Source organism: Bufo bufo, chromosome 7 (genome assembly GCF_905171765.1).
Source record: "Bufo bufo chromosome 7, aBufBuf1.1, whole genome shotgun sequence".
Lineage (NCBI taxonomy): Eukaryota > Metazoa > Chordata > Amphibia > Anura > Bufonidae > Bufo > Bufo bufo.
In genome coordinates, this window is record NC_053395.1 from 44812116 (window position 1) to 44833861 (window position 21746).

Below are 21746 nucleotides of genomic sequence, written 5' to 3' on the forward strand. Positions count from 1 at the left end.
ATATAACATCATTTTTCTCAGCCATGCGGGCACATAGGAACATGGGACCAACACAGATGCCTTCAGCTGCCAAGCGCACATGTAACAGGTCAGCCAGTGTCATAGGTACAAATCTGCTGACAGTCCTTTAATATCAACTTTTCACTACTGTGACGAGAATTTGCTACCACTGCTCCCGATTTCTCATTATCATTGTAATGGCTTGGGTTTAAAGTATTCATAGATAAAATATAATATATGTATGCAAATTTGTGCATATCAGAAAACTAGAGACACCCATCTCTAGACAGCACTGTCTTGCCCCGAGCAGTTCTGTCTACCCATGGGTGTCTCTGGTTTGATTGGTATGAGTTAATTTGCATTCTTTTTTTTCGCAGGGAGAATTGTTTGAAAAATGTTGTCTCTATACAACGCTGTGTCTCTTCAATAGGAAACATAACTCCTATCCCCCGCTGCTAAAGTGCTATAGGCATGTATGAATTAAAGGGGTTGTCTCATCTCAGACAATGGGGGTATATCGCTAGGATATGCCCCTACTGTCTTATATCACCACTGGGACCCGCACCTATATTGGGAACAGAGCCCCGCAAGGTAGTGGCTGGAGGACTCCAGTCCGGCCACCACCAAGAGCTCTCCCTATAGAAGTAAATGGAGTGCACCGCGTATGACCGGCCACCGCTCCCGTTTACTTTTATGGGCCCCATGGAAATAGCCGAGCCAGCGCTCGGTTATTTTGGACGCCCCGCAGAAAATGAAAGGAGGGCGGCTGCGCATGCCCAGTGCGCTCTCCACCACTTTCGGGGCTCCGTTCCCGATATAGGTGTGCGTCCAAGCAGTGGGACCTGCACCTATAAGACAATGGGGGCATATCCTAGCAATATGCACCCATCGTCTGTGATGAGACAACCCCTTTAAGGCCCACCAGCTTGAATTTATATGCAGGGGCTGTATGGTGCAAATCTATGAAAGGCATTGTATGCAATGAGAGAATCGATTCTACATGAGTCAAATTCGTTACGATTTTCCCTTAAAATTCAGGTAGTGAATCTGAAACTTTTCTGATTTGTTTAGGATGAATTGTTCAAAATGACGGCCACCATTTTATAGGTCACAAAACAGAGAGAAGGCATCTGCCACCAAAAAGGGTTCATTTATGGACCGTTTTTTAATTAAAAATAAAATCTGACACTACAGTGTGTTATTAAGCAGCTGTTTGCTGCCGCCGCCGCCTCCCATCCATTTAGCCACAGACATATGTGTCGCTGTCCCGCTAACATTACTAATACTGTCTTGGTGTTAAAGATCTTGAAAGGGGTTGGATACAGTCCTAGGATACCTCAGAGTGTCCTACATGACATTGCAGGGCAAATGTGGCATTTTTAATTTGGGTTGAATTTATTCAGGCCTGAATTCAATCTGATTCATGTGATTCGGACTTGAAATGAATTTCAAGAAATTCGCTCATCTACAGTTGCAAGAAAATGTATGTGAACCCTTTGGAATGATATGGATTTCTGCACAAATTGGTCATAAAATGTGATCTGATCTTCATCTAAGTCACAACAATAGACATTCACAGTCTGCTTAAACTAATAACACACAAAGAATTAAATTTTACCATGTTTTTATTGAACACACCATGTAAACATTGACAGTGCAGGTGGAAAAAGTATGTGAACCCCTAGACTAATGACATCTCCAAGAGCTAATTGGAGTGAGGTGTCAGCCAACTGGAGTCCAATCAATGAGATGAGATTGGAGGTGTTGGTTACAGCTGCCCTGCCCTATAAAAAAACACACACTAGTTCTGGGTTTGCTTTTCACAAGAAGCATTGCCTGATGTGAATGATGCCTTGCACAAAAGAGCTCTGAGAAGACCTACGATTAAGAATTGTTGACTTGCATAAAGCTGGAAAGGGTTATAAAAGTATCTCCAAAAGCCTTGCTGTTCATCAGTTCACGGTAAGACAAATTGTCTATAAATGGAGAAAGTTCAGCACTGCTGCTACTCTCCCTAGGAGTGGCCGTCCTGTAAAGATGACTGCAAGAGCACAGCGCAGACTGCTCAATGAGGTGAAGAAGAATCCTAGAGTGTCAGCTAAAGACTTACAAAAGTCTCTGGCATATGCTAACATCCCTGTTAGCGAATCTACGATACATAAAACACTAAACAAGAATATTTTAAAGGGAGGATACCACAGAGGAAGCCACTGCTGTCCAAAAAAAACATTGCTGCATGTTTACAGTTTGCACAAGAGCACCTGGATGTTCCACAGCAGTACTGGCAAAATATTCTGTGGACAGATGAAACCAAAGTTGAGTTGCTTGGAAGAAACACACAACACTATGTGTGGAGAAAAAGAGGCACAGCACACCAACATCAAAACCTCATGCCAACTGTGAAGTATGGTGGTGGGGGCATCATGGTTTGGGGCTGCTTTGCTGCGTCAGGGCCTGGACGGATTGCTATCATCGAAGGAAAAATGAATTCCCAAGTTTATCAAGGCATTTTGTAGGAGAATTTAGGGCCATCTGTCCACCAGCTGAAGCTCAACAGAAGATGGGTGTTGCAACAGGACAACGACCCAAAGCATAGAAGTAATTCAACAACAGAATGGCTTAAACAGAAGAAAATACGCCTTCTGGAGTGGCCCTGTCAGAGTCCTGACCTCAACCCAATTGAGATCCTGTGGCATGACCTCCAGAAAGCGATTCACACCAGACATCCCAAGAATATTGCTGAACTGAAACAGTTCTGTAAAGAGGAATGGTCAAGAATTACTCCTGACCGTTGTGCACGTCTGATCTGCAACTACAGGAAACGTTTGGTTGAAGTTATTGCTGCCAAAGGAGGTTCAACCAGTTATTAAATCCAAGGGTTCACATACTTTTTCCACCTGCACTGTGAATGTTTACATGGTGTGTTCAATAAAAACATGGTAACATTTAATTCTTTGTGTGTTATTAGTTTAAGCAGACTGTGATTGTCTATTGTTGTGACTTAGATGAAGATCAGATCACATTTTATGACCAATTTGTGCAGAAATCCATATCATTCCAAAGGGTTCACATACTTTTTCTTGCAACTGTATAGTTGTTTGGTTCAGAAAAATATACTTTCTGGTTGTTTGGGATCATCATCTATTAGCTTGATGAGAAAGCAGTTACAACGAGCCTCTCTAACCCTGGAGGACCTAATATGTTCATACGATATACCAGTGGTCCACCAAGCTTTTGAAACCTGTGAGCCACAGTCATATTTGAGTGATAGTCGGGTGCAGGGACGGACAGGGAACTTAAAGTGGCCCAGGAAAAAAAAACTAAAAGTGGCCCCATGCTGCAGGAGGGTCCAAATTGATAAAAAAAAAAAAAACAGGCAGGACCTGCAAGTAGTGCAGCACAAAATACCGCCCAGCAGAACCAAATATCACAGTGCAGTAAAAAAATACTGCCGCTCCTGCCACAGTATTCAACTGTATCTCTATCCTGAGGACAGTAATACAGTTAAGTTCAGGAGGGCTTGGGCGGCTTCCTGGGCATCGGGCCCACCAGGAAATTTCCCTGTAGGGTCTATGGCCAATCCGCCCCTGGCCGGGTGTCACATTTAACTAAAAAATGGAGAAGACACATATCAAACGTGGAGAAACAAGAAAACCAAAAGTGGTAATATTTGCTGATAGTCCTAACTAAGGACTCATAGACCAAATCACAAACAGCTGGGTGTCTTGGGCCACAGTTGGCGTCTGAGCCACTCACCAGGGACAACTGTATTTAATGTACAGCCCATTGCGGTCAATGGAGACTGTGTAATTCTTAATTTCCCCTGTGGTGGTGCTGCAGGAAACTGAACACCTGCTGCTGGGTTTACACCTTGTGAGCACCTTATTTTTAGGGGACCACAATGGGATTGTAAAAAAGAGAAGAATCCCTTTAATTCAGTAACATAAAAATTGAGAGGTGAAAGCATCCAGAGATTTTAACAAGCACATCCTTGGAAAAAGACTAATTAACTGCATTGCATAGAAAGCAAAGTAAATTAGTAAGAGTAATGACTATTCTAGGAACCAATTATCTTCAACACATTTACAAATGTGATAGAAAAAGAAATGGGAAAAGGATAAAAATGAGGCAAATGCTGGGAAGGAAAATGAAATGCTCGTTCATGCACCTTTCCTCAATCTGTTCTTAGAATGGCCAACTTTAATTGGCGTTACTATGTTTAAGGAATGTCTAATTCAGCCATTGTCTGGGTGCCATCACCATGGAAGTCTATACGGTGTACCGTAATATAGTTTTACATTATCTTTGCCTGAGTATGGGCCAAACAATTCTTTGGAAAAGACAGCTCCTCCAGATGTGCCCCAAGGTCTCATTCATACGAAATGAATCCTACATCTGAAAATATAGAGGTTAAAGGGGTATTTCAGGATTTTAATATACAGTAATTAGCTTATCCTCAGGATAAGCTATCAACATATGATCGGCGGGGTCCGACTTCCACACCACCGCTGATCAGATATTTCAGAGTAGCACCAGCACCGGAACTGCACAGCTCCGTCCATTGTACAGTGCAGTTTGCAATTGCAGCATTGCTCCCATTCACTGCGCCCATTCCCTTCAATTGAAGCTGAGCTGCAGTAGCCCAGCTGCCTGTGTCCTGCTCCATTCAAAGATGGCTGATGAAGGGGGTGCAGGGTGTCAGGCCCCCACTAATCAGATATAAAAACATAACCCAAGGATAGGTCATCAATATTAGGAGCCTGGAAAACCCCTTCCTAAACAGCGCCGTACTAGTATGGAGTTGACCGGGTCTTTAAAGATGGCGCCCACCATTCAAATAAAAATATATAAAGATTCAAATCACCCGAAAATAAAAATACTAAAAAAAATACACATCATGGGTATCGCCACGTGCGAAAATGCCCATACTATAATTTTTTTTTCCCTATAAGGCGAAATGGTTGCTTCATTTCCCACAAAAAATGTAATAAAAAGTGATCACAAAGTCGTACACATCCTAGAATGGTATCAATGAAAAGTACAGATCACCCTGCAAAATATTAGTTCTTACTTTTTCCCAATATGCAAATTAGGCCTCTGGTGCAATAAGGGCGTCGCCAGGGCTATTGTTGCTCCCCAGCTCCACTCGTTTCTGTGACCAGCTCCTCCCTCGCTGCTTTGCCACTGCCTAGCCGTCAATCAAAGCAGCAAGGGAGGGGCTGATCATAGAAATGAGAGGAGCTTGGGTGCAACAAGAGCAATGGTAATGTCTTCATTACACCAAAGGCCTAACTTATTATATTATATTAAGAAAAAGTATAATAACCCAGGAATGGAGCCTGGGATTAACAAAAGAAAACCAGCTTTAATCAGGGGGAATCACAGCTAAGACAATAACCCGTCAGAGGGGCAGAATACCAAGGTAGTATAAAGTCAAATATGGAGTATTCACAGAGTGCCACCCTAATTAAAACGTAGCCTTCAATCAAAGCACTAAAATTACCCAACACAAAATATGCAAAACACAAAATAAATATTAAATCAAAAGAAAGGCTGTGTAAGTACAGCAGTCATTCGTATTCTATAATACGGGATAGGGCGGATTTCTAGGCAGGATGGTGATGGTCTGATGGGGGACCTTTCTCTGATTCTCACCCTATGCTATCGATCCCTGCCTATAGAACGGAATGGCCGCCCCGACAGGGGCGATCCTGTATTCAGGAACCTCCTACGGGCACTCGGATGGCCCTGAAGACAAATGTGCAAAGCACCTAGATAAAGTGCCCTAAGGTGGGTCTATTAAATAGCCTACTATAAATACAAAAAATAATAAACACTGAGTACATCAAAAGAAAACAACCAAATGAATGCTAAATACATCAAAATAGAGAGATGCTGAATACACGCTGAGTACATCAGAGTAAAACAGTGCTGAATACATCAAGGTAAGTCATTGGTCGATACAGAATGATGAATAGATGCTCAGTACAGCTTCTGCAATATCAGATTGTATCCTGATTAACACAAAACACCTTCAGTTTGCAAAGGTCATCGCAATCAATTTATAGGTCCCTTATTCCAACGCGTTTTGCCCAGTGTGTAGGATGGGCTCATCAGGGGACATAAATGCAGTATTTAGATAGGCATCAGAGGTATTATTTCACAAATGACCCAACCTGGTGTCCAACAATTTTTTGTAACACCAGTTGATCATAGGTAAAAGATAGACGTTGATATTCATTCAGCAAAAAGCAATAGTCAGAAGGTAGGGCCGATGGGCCTGCAAACACCCTCACATTCGATATACGTATATAATATACATCCTCCCGTAAGATGTAAGGTAGATACTGCTTAATCAGAAATTGCAGAGGAATAAGGTACTTGCGTGCCCCATATATCAAATACAGATCAGATGTCAGCCAGTATAGTTACTGTTAACCGGGATACACGGGCCGCTGTAATATACTGTCTGAAATGAGAGAAATATATCAAGAAGATGCATATGGTGCCATAGAGAGGAGGCGCTACTCAGTGCTTAAAAAGCTGGTAACATACCTGCCTCACTTAGTGAGTGTGTGTGGCGGCATGGCGGGCAGACATGGATTGACAGGATTTTTAAATATGCCGCCAAAAAAGCGAGGGGCGGTGCTGCTGGCCGTGTGCTATGACGCATACCTTAGTAACACGATGAGCGACCTGCCAACATCTAGGTCTTAGCGCCGGTCATGTGAGCGCACTCACGTACCCGTCCGTACAGCATCATAGACCATGTGATCAGTAGAGGTCACAAGGCCAGCGCCGCACAATGCACTGTTCTATGATGTAGAGGATCATGTAATGGAATGAATGAAACACTTAGGGCACCGATGAATAGTCGGACAGTGTATAGTGAAGTAAGATGCAGCAGAAAAATAATATAAGGAGGAAAAGAGGGAAGAAAAGATTTATGGCCCACCTAATGTAGCAGATATTAGTAAGACCCATATTAGATAACAGTCAATTATGAAGGGTACAAGCAAACAGTAGAGGGGGTAAAGAGTACCCAGTAATGGGAATGGCCACATATTCCCAACCATAACAGATTTGACCTCAGTAAGGTACTATGGTTGACCGGCTACAAGAAACATGAGAAGTCAATGTTTTCATTAAGACCACAGGGCGAAATCGTGTTTAGTACATACAGTCAGGTCCATAAATATTGGGACATTGACACAATTCTAACATTTTTGGCTCTATACACCACCACAATGGATTTGAAATGAAACGAACAAGATGTACTTTAACTGCAGACTGTCAGCTTTAATTTGAGGCTATTTACATCCAAATCAGGTGAACGGTGTAGGAATTACAACAGTTTGCATATGTGCCTCCTACTTGTTAAGGAACCAAAAGTAATGGGACAATTGGCTTCTCAGCTGTTCCATGGCCAGGTGTGTGTTATTCCCTCATTATCCCAATTACAATGAGCAGATAAAAGGTCCAGAGTTCATTTCAAGTCTGCTATTTGCATTTGGAATCTGTTGCTGTCAACTCTCAAGATGAGATCCAAAGAGCTGTCACTATCAGTGAAGCAAGCCATCATAAGGCTGAGAAAAAAACAAAAAAAAAAACATCAGAGAGATAGCAAAAACATTAGGCGCGGCCAAAACAACTGTTTGGAACATTCTTAAATAGAAGGAACGCACCGGTGAGCTCAGCAACACCAAAAGACCCGGAAGACCACGGAAAACAACTGTGGTGGATGACCGAAGAATTCTTTCCCTGGTGAAGAAAACACCCTTCACAACAGTTGGCCAGATCAAGAACACTCTCCAGGAGGTAGGTGTATGTGTGTCAAAGTCAACAATCAAGAGAAGACTTCACCAGAGTGAATACAGAGGGTTCACCACAAGATGTAAACCATTGGTGAGCCTCAAAAACAGGAAGGCCAGATTAGAGTTTGCCAAATGACATCTAAAAAAGCCTTCACAGTTCTGGAACAACATCCTATGGACAGATGAGACCAAGATCAACTTGTACCAGAGTGATGGGAAGAGAAGAGTATGGAGAAGGAAAGGAACTGCTCATGATCCTAAGCATACCACCTCATCAGTGAAGCATGGTGGTGGTAGTGTCATGGCGTGGGCATGTATGGCTGCCAATGGAACTGCTTCTCTTGTATTTATTGATGATGTGACTGCTGACAAAAGCAGCAGGATGAATTCTGAAGTTTTTCGTTCAATATTATCTGCTCATATTCAGCAAAATGCTTCAGAACTCATTGGACGCCGCTTCACAGTGCAGATGGACAATGACCCAAAGCACACTGCAAAGAGTTTTTTAAGGGAAAGAAGTGGAATGTAATGCAATGGCCAAGTCAATCACCTGACCTGAATCCGATTGATTGAGCATGCATTTCACTTGTCACTTGTCTCAAGACAAAACTGAAGGGAAAATGCCCCAAGAACGAGCAGGAACTGAAGACAGTTGCAGTAGAGGCCTGGCAGAGCCTCACCAGGGATGAAACCCAGCATCTCGTGATGTCTATGCATTCCAGACTTCAGGATGTAATTGACTGCAAAGGATTTGAAACCAAGTATTAAAAAGTGAAAGTTTGATTTATGATTATTATTCTGTCCCATTACTTTTGGTCCCTTAACACATGGGAGGCACATATGCAAACTGTTGTAATTCCTACACAATGTCCCAATATTTATTGACCTGACTGTACAGTCGTGGCCAAAAGTTTTGAGAATTACATAAATATTGGAAATTGGAAAAGTTGCTGCTTAAGTTTTTATAATAGCAATTTGCATATACTCCAGAATGTTATGAAGAGTGATCAGATGAATTGCATAGTCCTTCTTTGCCATGAAAATTAACTTAATCCCAAAAAAAACTTTCCACTGCATTTCATTGCTGTCATTAAAGTACCTGCTGAGATCATTTCAGTAATCGTCTTGTTAACTCAGGTGAGAATGTTGACGAGCACAAGGCTGGAGATCATTATGTCAGGCTGATTGGGTTAAAATGGCAGACTTGACATGTTAAAAGGAGGGTGATGCTTGAAATCATTGTTCTTCCATTGTTAACCATGGTGACCTGCAAAGAAACGCGTGCAGCCATCATTGCGTTGCATAAAAATGGCTTCACAGGCAAGGATATTGTGGCTACTAAGATTGCACCTCAATCAACAATTTATAGGATCATCAAGAACTTCAAGGAAAGAGGTTCAATTCTTGTTAAGAAGGCTTCAGGGCATCCAAGAAAGTCCAGCAAGCGCCAGGATCGTCTCCTAAAGAGGATTCAGCTGCGGGATCGGAGTTCCACCAGTGCAGAGCTTGCTCAGGAATGGCAGCAGGAAAGTGTGAGCGCATCTGCACGCACAGTGAGGCGAAGACTTTTGGAAGATGGCCTGGTGTCAAGAAGGGCAGCAAAGAAGCCACTTCTCTCCAAAAAAAACATCACGGACAGATTGATCTTCTGCAGAAAGTATGGTGAATGGACTGCTGAGGACTGGGGCAAAGTCATATTCTCTGATGAAGCCTTTTTTCGATTGTTTGGGGCATCTTGTCCGGAGAAGAAAACGTGAGCGCTACCATCAGTCCTGTGTCATGCCAACAGTAAAGCATCCTGAGACCATTCATGTGTGGGGTTGCTTCTCATCCAAGGGAGTGGGCTCACTCACAATTTTGCCCAAAAACACAGCCATGAATAAAGAATGGTACCAAAACACCCTCCAACAGCAACTTTTTCCAACAATCCAACAACAGTTTGGTGAAGAACAATGCATTTTCCAGCACGATGGAGGCAAAAGTGATAACTAAGTGGCCCGGGGACCAAAACGTTGACATTTTGGGTCCATGGCCTGGAAACTCCCCAGATCTTAATCCCATTGAGAACTTGGTCAATCCTCAAGAGGCGGGTGGACAAGAAAAAAACAACTAATTCTGACAAACTCCAAGAAGTGATTATGAAAGAATGGGTTGCCATCAGTCAGGAATTGGCCCAGAAGTTGATTGAGAGCATGCCCAGTCGAATTGCAGAGGTCCTGAAAAAGAAGGGCCAACACTGCAAATACTGACTCTTTGCATAAATGTCATGTAATTGTCGATAAAAGCCTTTGAAACGTATGAAGTGCGTGTAATTATATTTCACTACATCACAGAAACAACTGAAAGATCTAAAAGCAGTTTAGCAGCAAACTTTGTGAAAACTAATATTTGTGTCATTCTCAAAACTTTTGGCCACGACTGTATATCCACCTGGACTCCTTTTGTTTTAAGATATTATGGACGTCTCCTCCCCTGATAGAATGTTTTATAGTCTCTATCACGATTCTCCATGACAAAGACTATAAAACACTCCATCAGGGGAGGAGACTTCGATAATATCTTAAAACAAAGGTGGATATATGTACTAAACACGATTTCGCCCTGTGGTCTTAATGAAAACATTGACTTCTCATGTTTCTTGTAGCCGGTCAACCAAAGTATCTTACTGAGTGGGTAATATATCGGTCCCAGGTCAAATCTGTTATGGTTGGGAATATGTGGCCATTCCCATTACTGGGTACTCTTTACCCCCTCTACTGTTTGCTTGTACCCTTCATAATTGACTGTTATCTAATATGGGTCTTACTAATATCTGCTACATTAGGTGGGCCATAAATCTTTTCTTCCCTCTTTTCCTCCTTATATTATTTTTCTGCTGCATCTTACTTCACTATACACTGTCCGACTATTCATCGGTGCCCTAAGTGTTTCATTCATTCCATTACATGATCCTCTACATCATAGAGCAGTGCATTGTGCGGCGCTGGCCTTGTGACCTCTACTGATCACATGGTCTATGATGCTGTACGGACGGGTACGTGAGTGCGCTCACATGACCGGCGCTAAGACCTAGATGTTGGCAGGTCGCTCATCGTGTTACTAAGGTAAGCGTCATAGCACACGGCCAGCAGCACCGCCCCTCGCTTTTCCGGGGGCATATTTAAGAATCCTGTCAATCCATGTCTGCCCGCCATGCCGCCACACACACTCACTAAGTGATGCAGGTATGTTACCAGCTTTTTAAGCACTGAGTAGCGCCTCCTCTCTATGGCACCATATGCATCTTCTTGATATATTTCTCTCATTTCAGACAGTATATTACAGCGGCCCGTGTATCCCGGTTAACAGTAACCATACTGGCTGACATCTGATCTGTATTTGATATATGGGGCACGCAAGTACCTTATTCCTCTGCAATTTCTGATTAAGCAGTGTCTACCTTAACTCTTATGGGAGGATGTATATTATATACGTATATCGAATGTGAGGGTGTTTGCAGGCCCATCGGCCCTACCTTCTGACTATTGCTTTTTGCTGAATGAATATCAACGTTTATCTTTTACCTATGATCAACTGGTGTTACAAAAAATTGTTGGACACCAGGTTGGGTCATTTGTGAAATAATACCTCTGATGCCTATCTAAATACTGCATTTATGTCCCCTGATGAGCCCATCCTACACACTGGGCAAAACGCGTTGAGATAAGGGACCTATAAATTGATTGCGATGACCTTTGCAAACTGAAGGTGTTTTGTGTTAATCAGGATACAATCTGATATTGCAGAAGCTGTACTGAGCATCTATTCATCATTCTGTATCGACCAATGACTTACCTTGATGTATTCAGCACTGTTTTACTCTGATGTACTCAGCGTGTATTCAGCATCTCTCTATTTTGATGTATTTAGCATTCATTTGGTTGTTTTCTTTTGATGTACTCAGTGTTTATTATTTTTTGTATTTATAGTAGGGTATTTAATAGACCCACCTTAGGGCACTTTATCTAGGTGCTTTGCACATTTGTCTTCAGGGCCATCCGAGGGCCCGTAGGAGATTCCTAAATACGGGATCGCCCCTATCGGAGCGGCCATTCCGTTCTATAGGCAGGGATCGATAGCATAGGGTGAGAATCAGGGAAAGGTCCCCCATCAGACCATCACCATCCTGCCTAGAAATCCGCCCTATCCCGTATTATGGAATACGAATGACTGCTGTACTTACACAGCCTTTCTTTGATTTAATATTTCTTTTGTGTTTTGCATATTTTGTGTTGGGTAATTTTAGCGCTTTGATTAAAGGCTACGTTTTAATTAGGGTGGCACTCTGTGAATACAGCTTTAATCAGGTCAACCACAGCTATGCAGTTAGGCCTCTTTCACACGACCATTTTTTTTCCGTTTGCAGGCCGTTTTTTTGCGTTCCGTATACGGTCCCTATACGGAACCATTCATTTCAATGGTTTAGAAAAAAAACAGAATGTACTCCGTATGCATTCCGTTTCTGTTTTTCCGTTCCGTTGAAAGATAGAACATGTCCTATTATTGCCTGCAAATCACGTTCCGTGGCTCCATTCAAGTCAATGGGTCAGCAAAAAAAAATGGAACACATACAGAATGTCCGTATCCGTTCCGTTTTTGCAGAACCATCCATTGAAAATGTTATGCCTAGCCCAATTTTTTCTATGTAATTACTGCATACTGTATATGCCATACGGAAAAACGGAACGAAAAAATGGAACGCAAACAAAAAAAAAAACGGAACAACGGATCCGGGAAAAACAGCCCGCAAAACACTGAAAAAGACATACGGTCGTGTGAAAGAGGTCTTAGATATGGAGGTCTCTGGTGATAGATTCCCTTTAAGGCTAGTTTCATACATAGGGGAAAATTTATCTAGCCCCCTGCAGCCAGAAAAGTGGAATCATCAGGTCCCACCCAAATAGACGGGTTCCGACGACATTCATCTCGTGTCCATTGTGAGGAGATTATGAAACTTTCGCAGAACTTTCATTCTCTTGACTGTTTTTGTACCGAGTTTGATAAATTTTATTGTTGTTTTCTAAATTCATTTATCCAGAGATTTTTTAAATTCTGTTGGTCGCCCTTGGAAACTGACATCAGTTAACCATGTGACCTACAGTGTCAGCTTTGTCTATCTCCTATTAGCTCTGGTAACAAGAAACCAACAGAATTCTGGGTAGCTTCAGACGTGAATGGAGAATAAGGGTGGGTTCACATTACGTTTTATGTCTCTGTTTGGCGTATACGGTCCAAAAATGCAGCATACCACGTTTTTGTATCCAGCACAGTCCGCAAAAAAAAAAGTATACGTTTCTTTTTTTTTTTACAATGGAACTCTATGGTGAATGGACACCATTACATGGCATCAGTCTGAGGCATCCGTCTAACGTATACGTTTTTTGTATATGTTAAAAGGATGGCAAAAATGTGATGTGAACCCAGCCTAAGGCCTCATTCACACATACGTGGATTTTTACGGACCACGGTCCGTGAAAACCCGATCTGCCGTCCTGCTGAGTGCACGCTGTCAGTAGTTGCTATGGCGCTGTGCGCTTTGTGCCGCCGCCGCTGTACAGTAATACACTCGTATGATCTATACAAGTGTATTAATGTACAACGGCGGCGACATGAAGCGCACGGCGTCATAGCAACCAATGACGCCGTCCGCTCGTGCACTCAGCAAGACGGCAGGTCGGGATTTCATGGACAGTGGTCCGTGAAAATCCCTGTATGTGTGAATGAGGCCTAACACATCACGAGGTTCAACTTTTTATTTTTTTAGGTTAGAAAGTGAGTTTCTCCTTTAACTAATTAAATGAGGTTATACAGAAAAGCAGAAGATGGCTGGTATCACCCTGTGCACTGAACGGGCCTGAGAACAGGTTGGCGGGTGTATAAACCTTCATTATGCTCCTGTAGCCAGATGGATTTCATTAATGAGTGCAACTAATATGGTAAGCGCTTGCTGCGACCGGTTGAAGGAAATGCTGTTCCACCGCTGTGAGTTTACCTTAAATTGTTTAACGTCTGCTGAATGGATTTCATAGCGGTCAAGCTGTGCAATCCTATATTCTAAAAAACCTGCAACAGGACGCTAATGAGCTGGGATGGCTGATCTACAGCAAACCATAGTTAGAAATCCATTATACTGTAGTGCTCACTGCTGGGGCCACGCTTCTTTACTATAGAAGTGCTTAGCTAGCCATTTCATAAAACTTTCCGTATGAAAAACCTTAAGGGGCAGCAATACATTCAGGTTTTCAGATGCAGCTTTTAAACCCAAAATCAGGAGAGGATCGTAAAAGTAGAGAAAGTATTGGGTTTTTACACATGCGAATTTTGTCTGCCTTTTTTACCACTAGAAAAACACCATGCATGCAGATATTTTGGCTGTGTTTCTTGTGGCATCTTTCAGGTGTTTTTTGCGAACAGTGGGGGTGGTGTATCAAACAGAAATACGCCTAAGTTAGGCTTATTTCTGGCACAGATTGAGGCGCAAAGGTCCTTTGTGTAGCAATCTGCGACTTCTCACGGCAGGTCTAAAAAAAGGGGGGCGTGGAGTGGGCAAGGAAGCGGACGGGCCAGCAGGCCATCTCAGCTACCATTTTCTATGCCTGTATTAGGCTACATGCACGCGGCCGTGTGCCCCCCGTGGCCGTATTGCGGCCCGCACACAGCGGGTCCGCAATACACGGGCACCGGCCGTGTGCATTCCGCATCACGGACCCATTTACTTGAATGGGTCTGCAATCATGGAGATGCGGAACGGAGGCACGGATTGGAGTGCTTCTGTGGTGTTTCATGCACTACTTTTTTGCGGTGAATCGGATGCAGATCGCGGACCCCATTCAAGTGAATGGGTCCGCGATCCACATGCGGCTACCCCGCGGTCTGTGCCCGTGCATTGCGGACCGCAATTTGTGGTTCATGGAACGTGTTCATGTAACCTTAGGCGTAGAAAACAGTCTAAATGTAAGACAGCTTGGAAGCTGGCTTACATTTAGAAGTGGCCGGCACTTCTTCATAACTCCGGCGTATCCACTGCCAGGTACAGGGGTTATTAAGACCGGCGTCTAAAACGCTGGTCTTAATAGATGTGACCCAGTGTGCTTGCCCACTACCGTTTTCTTCGTGCCATTTATCCCCTAAAGAAAAGGTGATGTGAAAAAGCCTGGAAGAACACCAAGGGCTCCAACAGGCTGTAGTTTTGAAAAGAAGCCAGAAAAAAAATAAAAAAAACACCACCTAATGAACAGAAACTGTCCTGTGGATAGGATAACTTTACATAATCGAAATACCCCTTTAAAGGGGTTGTGCAGTTGGTTTATATTGACGACCTATCATCAGTACAGTTCATCAATATCTAAATGGCAGGGGTCTGACACCCAGCACCCCTGTCGATCAGCTGTTTGAAGAGGAGGCAGTGCAAGACACTAATTTATTTTGATTGTCTATATTGCCTCCTTTGCTGGATTCATTCATTTTTCCATCTCATCCAGCAGCGGCGTTCCTGCTTGAACACTATAGGAAAAAGTCCTATGTGCACTACCATGGTCTCAGCCACCAGAGATGCCGGTGTCTTTTCCTATAGTGTGCAAGCACGACCATCGCTGCTGGATTGCAGGGTGGTTGTAACCCCTTGAAACGGGCAGTGTATAATGTGATGGAAAAAATGAATCCAGCCAGCAAAGAGGCAATATGGATAATCACAATACATTAGTAAGTGCCTTGTACTCACTTTCTCCACATGATAAATGCCATTTGCTGAAGTGAGACAACCCCTTTAATTACACAATATATCATATGGAAATTAAAGGTATAAGGTGGTACAATAAAGGCATCAGGCACTTCTTTGGGTTCTGAAGCCATAAGGTGGATGTGTCTTTACAGGCCTGGGAATATGTGCTTGCAGGGAATAAATATGTCTTCGCTGGGCGCCTTCTTTTCCTCTCTCTCTACAATTCACGATACTGCAGTGAGGAATTAGTAATAACCGCAGGTCAGTTTCAGGTGACTGCTATAATAAGAATGTAACAGCCTTACCTCCACGTATCCCTCAATCCCGTCGTGAATGACTTGTCTCATACTGCCCAACATATTTTCTTCCACTTGCAAAAGCCATTTTTCAACCATACCCTGGAAGGCAGACAAACAAGCACAATATATTGATATACCATGATATACTGTATGTATAATGACCAGCACAGAGGCATATTACTCATGTCAGTTCCTCGCACACTGCTCTATAAGAAATAACCTAATCTCAATAATCCGTCTAGTGAGGAATGGCCAGCGGCAGACACATCTGTCACCATGAATGAAGCTTACTGGCCCAGGATCATCCTGCTAACACGATGGAAGGTTGTAGACGGCGGCCGATAAAGCGATCCACAGTCTCCAATAACAGGTATGTAGATGTAAAGAAAATGTATAAAAAGAAACCCTATTTCCTCCTCAGGATAAGGGTCCATTCACATGTCCGTAGTGTATTGCGGATCCGCAATACACCCGGCCGGCACCCCCATAGAACTGCCTATTTATGTCCGGACAAGAATTGGACATGTTCTATTTTTTTTCCGGAGCCGCGCTCCGGAAATGCGGATGCAGACAGCACACTGTGTGCTGTCCGCATCCATTCCTGCCCCATAGAGAATGAATGGCTCCGCACCCGTTCTGGATAATTGCGGAACAGGTGCGGACGTGTGAATGGACCCTAATATGGAATTGTCATATTCTGTCATTGTGAGAAATGGACAACCTTGCTTATAGCTTTAATTATCTGTGTATGGTTTTATATCAATATCATGTGATTCTATATATTTTCATGCCATTCTGTAACATTGTCTGTACGATGCCATTCAGCCTGATCCGGTAGGAGAGAAATCTAATTAGCATCCAAATGCTAACAAACTAGTGGTAACGAGGAGACTAGAGCCTCATGGTACACGGCACAGCAGACATCTAGGTGCTTTTCAACTGGAGTACCAGAAGATGAAGAAAATACATCATAAGCGATAACTCATCTCTGGTACAACTTAATTATTACAATAATTGCATTCCATATAATGTGGGCATCGTAGGGAGTTCAAACATTTCCCCCCTGACAGCCAGCATTCCAGCGTAATGAGAATCTCTCATTCCAGGACCCCTACACTGGTCATATCTGGTACCACAACGATCAGGCTGATGAAATATCCATGTGGGGCCCACATATCCATTAGTGTGAACGGAAAAGCCATGTTTTATTCATATTTTATGATTGCCAGCCGAGGGATAGAGGTGGAGCATGCACCTGTAATGAAGGCCTTCCCAGAAGCTCCACCTTCTGGGGATAAAAATGTGGGATTTGGTACCTTTCACTGACACAATTTGGGGATCCGATCAGCACTGGGTTGTGTTACACGTTCTCCTGTCCACGGAACCAGAATGGACTCTTATCACACAATTTGTGTGAGTAGTAAGTAGTAAGAACCTTTCTGTTTTTTTACTTTTATTTTTATAACTGGTTTTATAACCCATTCCATTTCAATGGGTCCGCAAAAGAAACGGAAGTTACTCCATGTGAATTCCGTGTCCGTATGTCCGTTCGGCAAAAGGATAAAACATGTCCTGTTATTGTCCGCATTACGGACAAGGATGGGACTGTTCTATTGGGGGCCAGCTGTTCTGTTCCGCAAAACATGGAATGCAAACGGACCGCAAAATACATACGGTCGTGCGCATGAGCCCTAGGGGCGTGAGAGATTGAGTGTGTGAACTAGATTGACCCTTGGCAGTCTCACCCAGGTGACAGGGCGGTTCCCGTACATAACACCACAAACCTATGATGACACTTATTGGTCATTTAGCTAATATCATTCAAACTGCAGCGTTTCCACCCAGGGCACTGAGTTATAAATGATATGTATTGCACACTGTAAAAATAGTCATATTTTAGAGCCGTCATAACAATAAGGAGCATCAGCCTAAGATCGGTCATCTCACTCTTCACTGCTAATACTGACACTGGGAAATGGATTTTACAATCGTATATAGAACAGAGGATAATTAATAGTGGGGTAACTCGCGGATGCTGGAATTACACATGCCGTTCTGTGCATTTTTTTGCGTTACAGTCAGGAGTGGATTAAAAAGTAGTTGGAAATGTAAAAGAAGGACTAAAGCCCTTTTCCACTGCATGGAAGCGGACGCCAGTGTGAAAGTAGCCAAAGATAGAACATGTCCTATCATTGCCCACAAATCACGTTCCGTGTCTCCATTCAAGTCAATGAATCTGCAAAAAAAGGAACACATACGGAAATGCATCCGTATGTCTTCCGTATCAGTTCCGTTTTTGCGGAACCATCTATTGAAAATTTTATGTCCAGCCTAATTTTTTCTATGTAATTACTTTTAAACTGTGTAACTGTCATGTTTTCATCAAAACATCTATTTTAGCATATGTTACTGCTGGAGCAGCATTATCCATAAAGGAATCTTTAGTTCTTCACTTACCACTGTTTTCCTTTTTCCCTTAGTTACGGCTGTTTAAACATTTACAATATGAGGACCTTCTCAAGATGGCTCCTCTGCCAGTTCTCTGAGGCCAAAACTGCTTTCCCTCACTTCCCATACACACTTGCTGTAGCCAGCAGCTCCCTGCCAGCCAATCAGATTGGATTACTGAGAGACACGCCTCCTCACTCTGAAGCCTAATGTAGGCATGCAGTGTGAAGGACCGCCCCTCCGTCTTCCTGTCTTCTTAGCCAGAGACAGATGAGCCATAGCAACGGTCTTTTAAGGGAGCAGTGGAAAGGGACAGAGGACATTAATGAAAGCTGTTGTTATAAGGTAATTACAGTTTTTTTGACAATCATTGACAGACTAAGGCTACTTTCACACTAGCGTTCGGGGCTCCGCTTGTGAGTTCCGTTTGAAGGGGCTCACAAGCGGCCCCGAACGGATCCGTCTAGCCCTAATGCATTCTGAATGGATGCGGATCCGCTCAGAATGCATCAGTCTGGCTCCGTTTGTCCTCCGCTCCGCTCAGCAGGCGGACACCTGAACGCAGCTTGCAGCGTTCAGGTGTCCGCCTGGCCGTGCGGAGGCAAACGGATCCGTCCAGACTTACAATGTAAGTCAATGGGGACGGATCCGTTTGAAGTTGACACAGTATGGCTCAATTTTCAAACGGATCCGTCTCCCATTGACTTTTAATGTAAAGTCAAAACGGATCCGTTTGCATTATCATGAACAAAAAAAAAAATTTTTTTTTTTTTTTTTTTTGTTCATGGTAATGCAAACGGATCCGTTCTGAACGGATCTAAGCGTTTGCATTATAGGTGCGGATCCGTCTGGGCACATACCAGACGGATCCGACCTAAACGCAGGTGTGAAAGTAGCCTTACTCAGGTATACATGCCTAGCTCTAATAAACTAGCAAATAAAAAATAAATATGACAGTTATCCTTTAAATGTACTTCAATGAGCTTTGTGGTCACTCCATGAACTCCCTGAACCCTCATCTAATGATTTCTGCTCATCTTTCACTATGTAAATAAAACATTTCATTTAAGTCATAACAGCACATTCCTAATACTTAAGAACTAGTGCACTGAGCATTATTCCAGGAGCAGAAAGCTATTTATTAACCATAATTCAGAGAACCGGATAAAGGCTAGATTTATTTTAGAGCTAGCTATACAGTAAAGTACTTTCTTTTTAAAAATAAGTAAGGTTAATAGGTGGAACAGGATGCACAAAGTGAACAAAATAGAAGAAAATTACTTTAGCTTTTGCCGGATAAATCTTCTGTGTTAAAGGGACAGTTTCCATCTCCGAGCTGATCATGCCTGTGATCTCCAAATCATCTGTAAATTCCAACTTGGCAATCCCCTCGAAACACTTCTTCAGATGAGGCTGTACTCTTAAAGGGTCCTTAGTTTCAGACAGGATTTCCAGGAGCTCGTCATTGGAGAGGAAAAAAAACCTTATTGAAAGAAATAGACAAATAAATCAAAAACTTCTGATAAAAGCAGCAATGCTTCCAGATGGATTATGCCTTCATATCATTTATAGATTTAGGGTCCATTCACAAGTCCGCAAAATGGGTCTGCATTCGTTCCACAATTTTGCGGAACGGGTGCGGACCCATTCATTTTTAATAGGACCGCAAAAGATGCGGACAGCACATCGCATCCGCATTTCCATTTTGCAGCCCGTAAAAAAATAGAACATGTCCTATTCTTGTCTGCAGCCACGGACAAGAATAGCATTTCTATCATAGTGCTGGCAAAATGCGGAACGCATATGGCCGGTGTCTGTGTTTTGCAGATCCGCAATTTGCGGACGTGTGAATGGACCCTTAGGCCTCTTTCACACGGCGTTGCGGGAAAAGGTGCGGGTGCGTTGTAGGAACACCCGCGATTTTTCAGCGCGAGTGCAAAACATTGTAATGCGTTTTGCACTCGCGTGAGAAAAATCGCGCATGTTTGGTACCCAAACCCGAACTTCTTCACAGAAGTTCGGGCTTGGGTTCGGTGTTGTGTAGATTGTATTATTTTCCCTTATAACATGGTTATAAGGGAAAATAATAGCATTCTGAATACAGAATGCTTAGTAGGTGATCAATTGAGGGTTAAAAAAATAAAAATAAATTAACTCACCTTCTCCTCTTGTTCGCGTAGTTCCCGGTCTCTTCTTTACTTCTTTAATGATGAGCTGTGGGCTAAAGGACCCTTGGTGATGGACCATGTGATTGGAGCATGTGATCTGACGTCACCACAGGTCCTAGCCAGTAGTTCATCATTAAAGAAGTAAAGAAGAGACCGGGAACTACGCGAACAAGAGGAGAAGGTGAGTTAATTTTTATTTATTTTTTTAACCCTCAATTGATCACCTACTAAGCATTCTGTATTCAGAATGCTATTATTTTCCCTTATAACCATGCTGCGATTTTCACGCAACGCACAAGTGATGCGTGAAAATCACCGCTCATGTGAACAGCCCCATAGAAATGAATGGGTCGGTATTCAGTGCGGGTGCAATGCGTTCAACTCACGCATCGCATCCGCGCGGAATACTCGCCCGTGTGAAAGGGGCCTTAGGGTGGTCAAATTTTTAAGTGAGTGATCCGTGTGTATGGAAGAGTGTAGGTCAGGGATCAGCAACCTCCAGCACTCTAGCTCCTGTAAAACTACAACTCCCATCATGCACACTTATTTGGCTGTTCTTTTAGCTGCCAAAGAAGTGAAAGGTGGATTCTGCGAGTTGTACTTTCAGAACGGTGTAGTTGATAATACAGCTTTATTTCTAGAATTAGATTTTAGGAAAGGCAGTTTAAAGACTTTATACAGGTGAAACTCGAAAAATTAGAATATCGTGCAAAAGTTCATTTATTCCAGTAATGCAACTTAAAATTTAACCACATAGGGACACAGCCTTATTTCACCTTAACCACTTGCCATCTGGGCCATTTGCCCCCTTCCTGACCAGGCCAAATTTTGCAAAACTGACCTATCTCACTTTATGTGGTAATAACTTTGGAACGCCTTTATTTATCCAAGTCATTCAGAGATTGTTTTCTCGTGACACATTGTACTTCATGATAGTCATAAATTTGAGTCAAAATATTTCACCTTTATTTATGAAAAAATCCCAAATTTACCCAAAAATTTGAAAAATTCGCAATTTTCTAAATTTCAATTTCTCTGCTTTTAAAACAGAAAGTGATACCTCATAAAATATTTATTATTTAACATTCCCCATATGTCTACTTTATGTTGGCATCATTTTGGAAATGTCATTTAATTTTTTTAGGACGTTAGAAGGCTTAGAAGTTTAGAAGCAATTCTTCAAATTTTTAAGAAAATTGCCAAAACCCACTTTTTAAGGACCAGTTCAGGTATGAAGTCACTTTGTGGGGCCTACATA

General features: G+C 42.7%; 1 protein-coding gene across 1 annotated transcript in view; it reads right to left on the reverse strand.

The window, feature by feature from the left end:
• The window catches only part of DNAH3 (dynein axonemal heavy chain 3), a 348463-nt gene that overhangs the window by 120441 nt on the left and 206276 nt on the right, over positions 1 to 21746 (reverse strand). Inside the window, 2 exon segments of the mRNA XM_040440318.1 lie at positions 15879 to 15971; positions 19602 to 19803. Of these exon segments, the coding sequence (XP_040296252.1) occupies positions 15879 to 15971; positions 19602 to 19803 (295 nt within the window).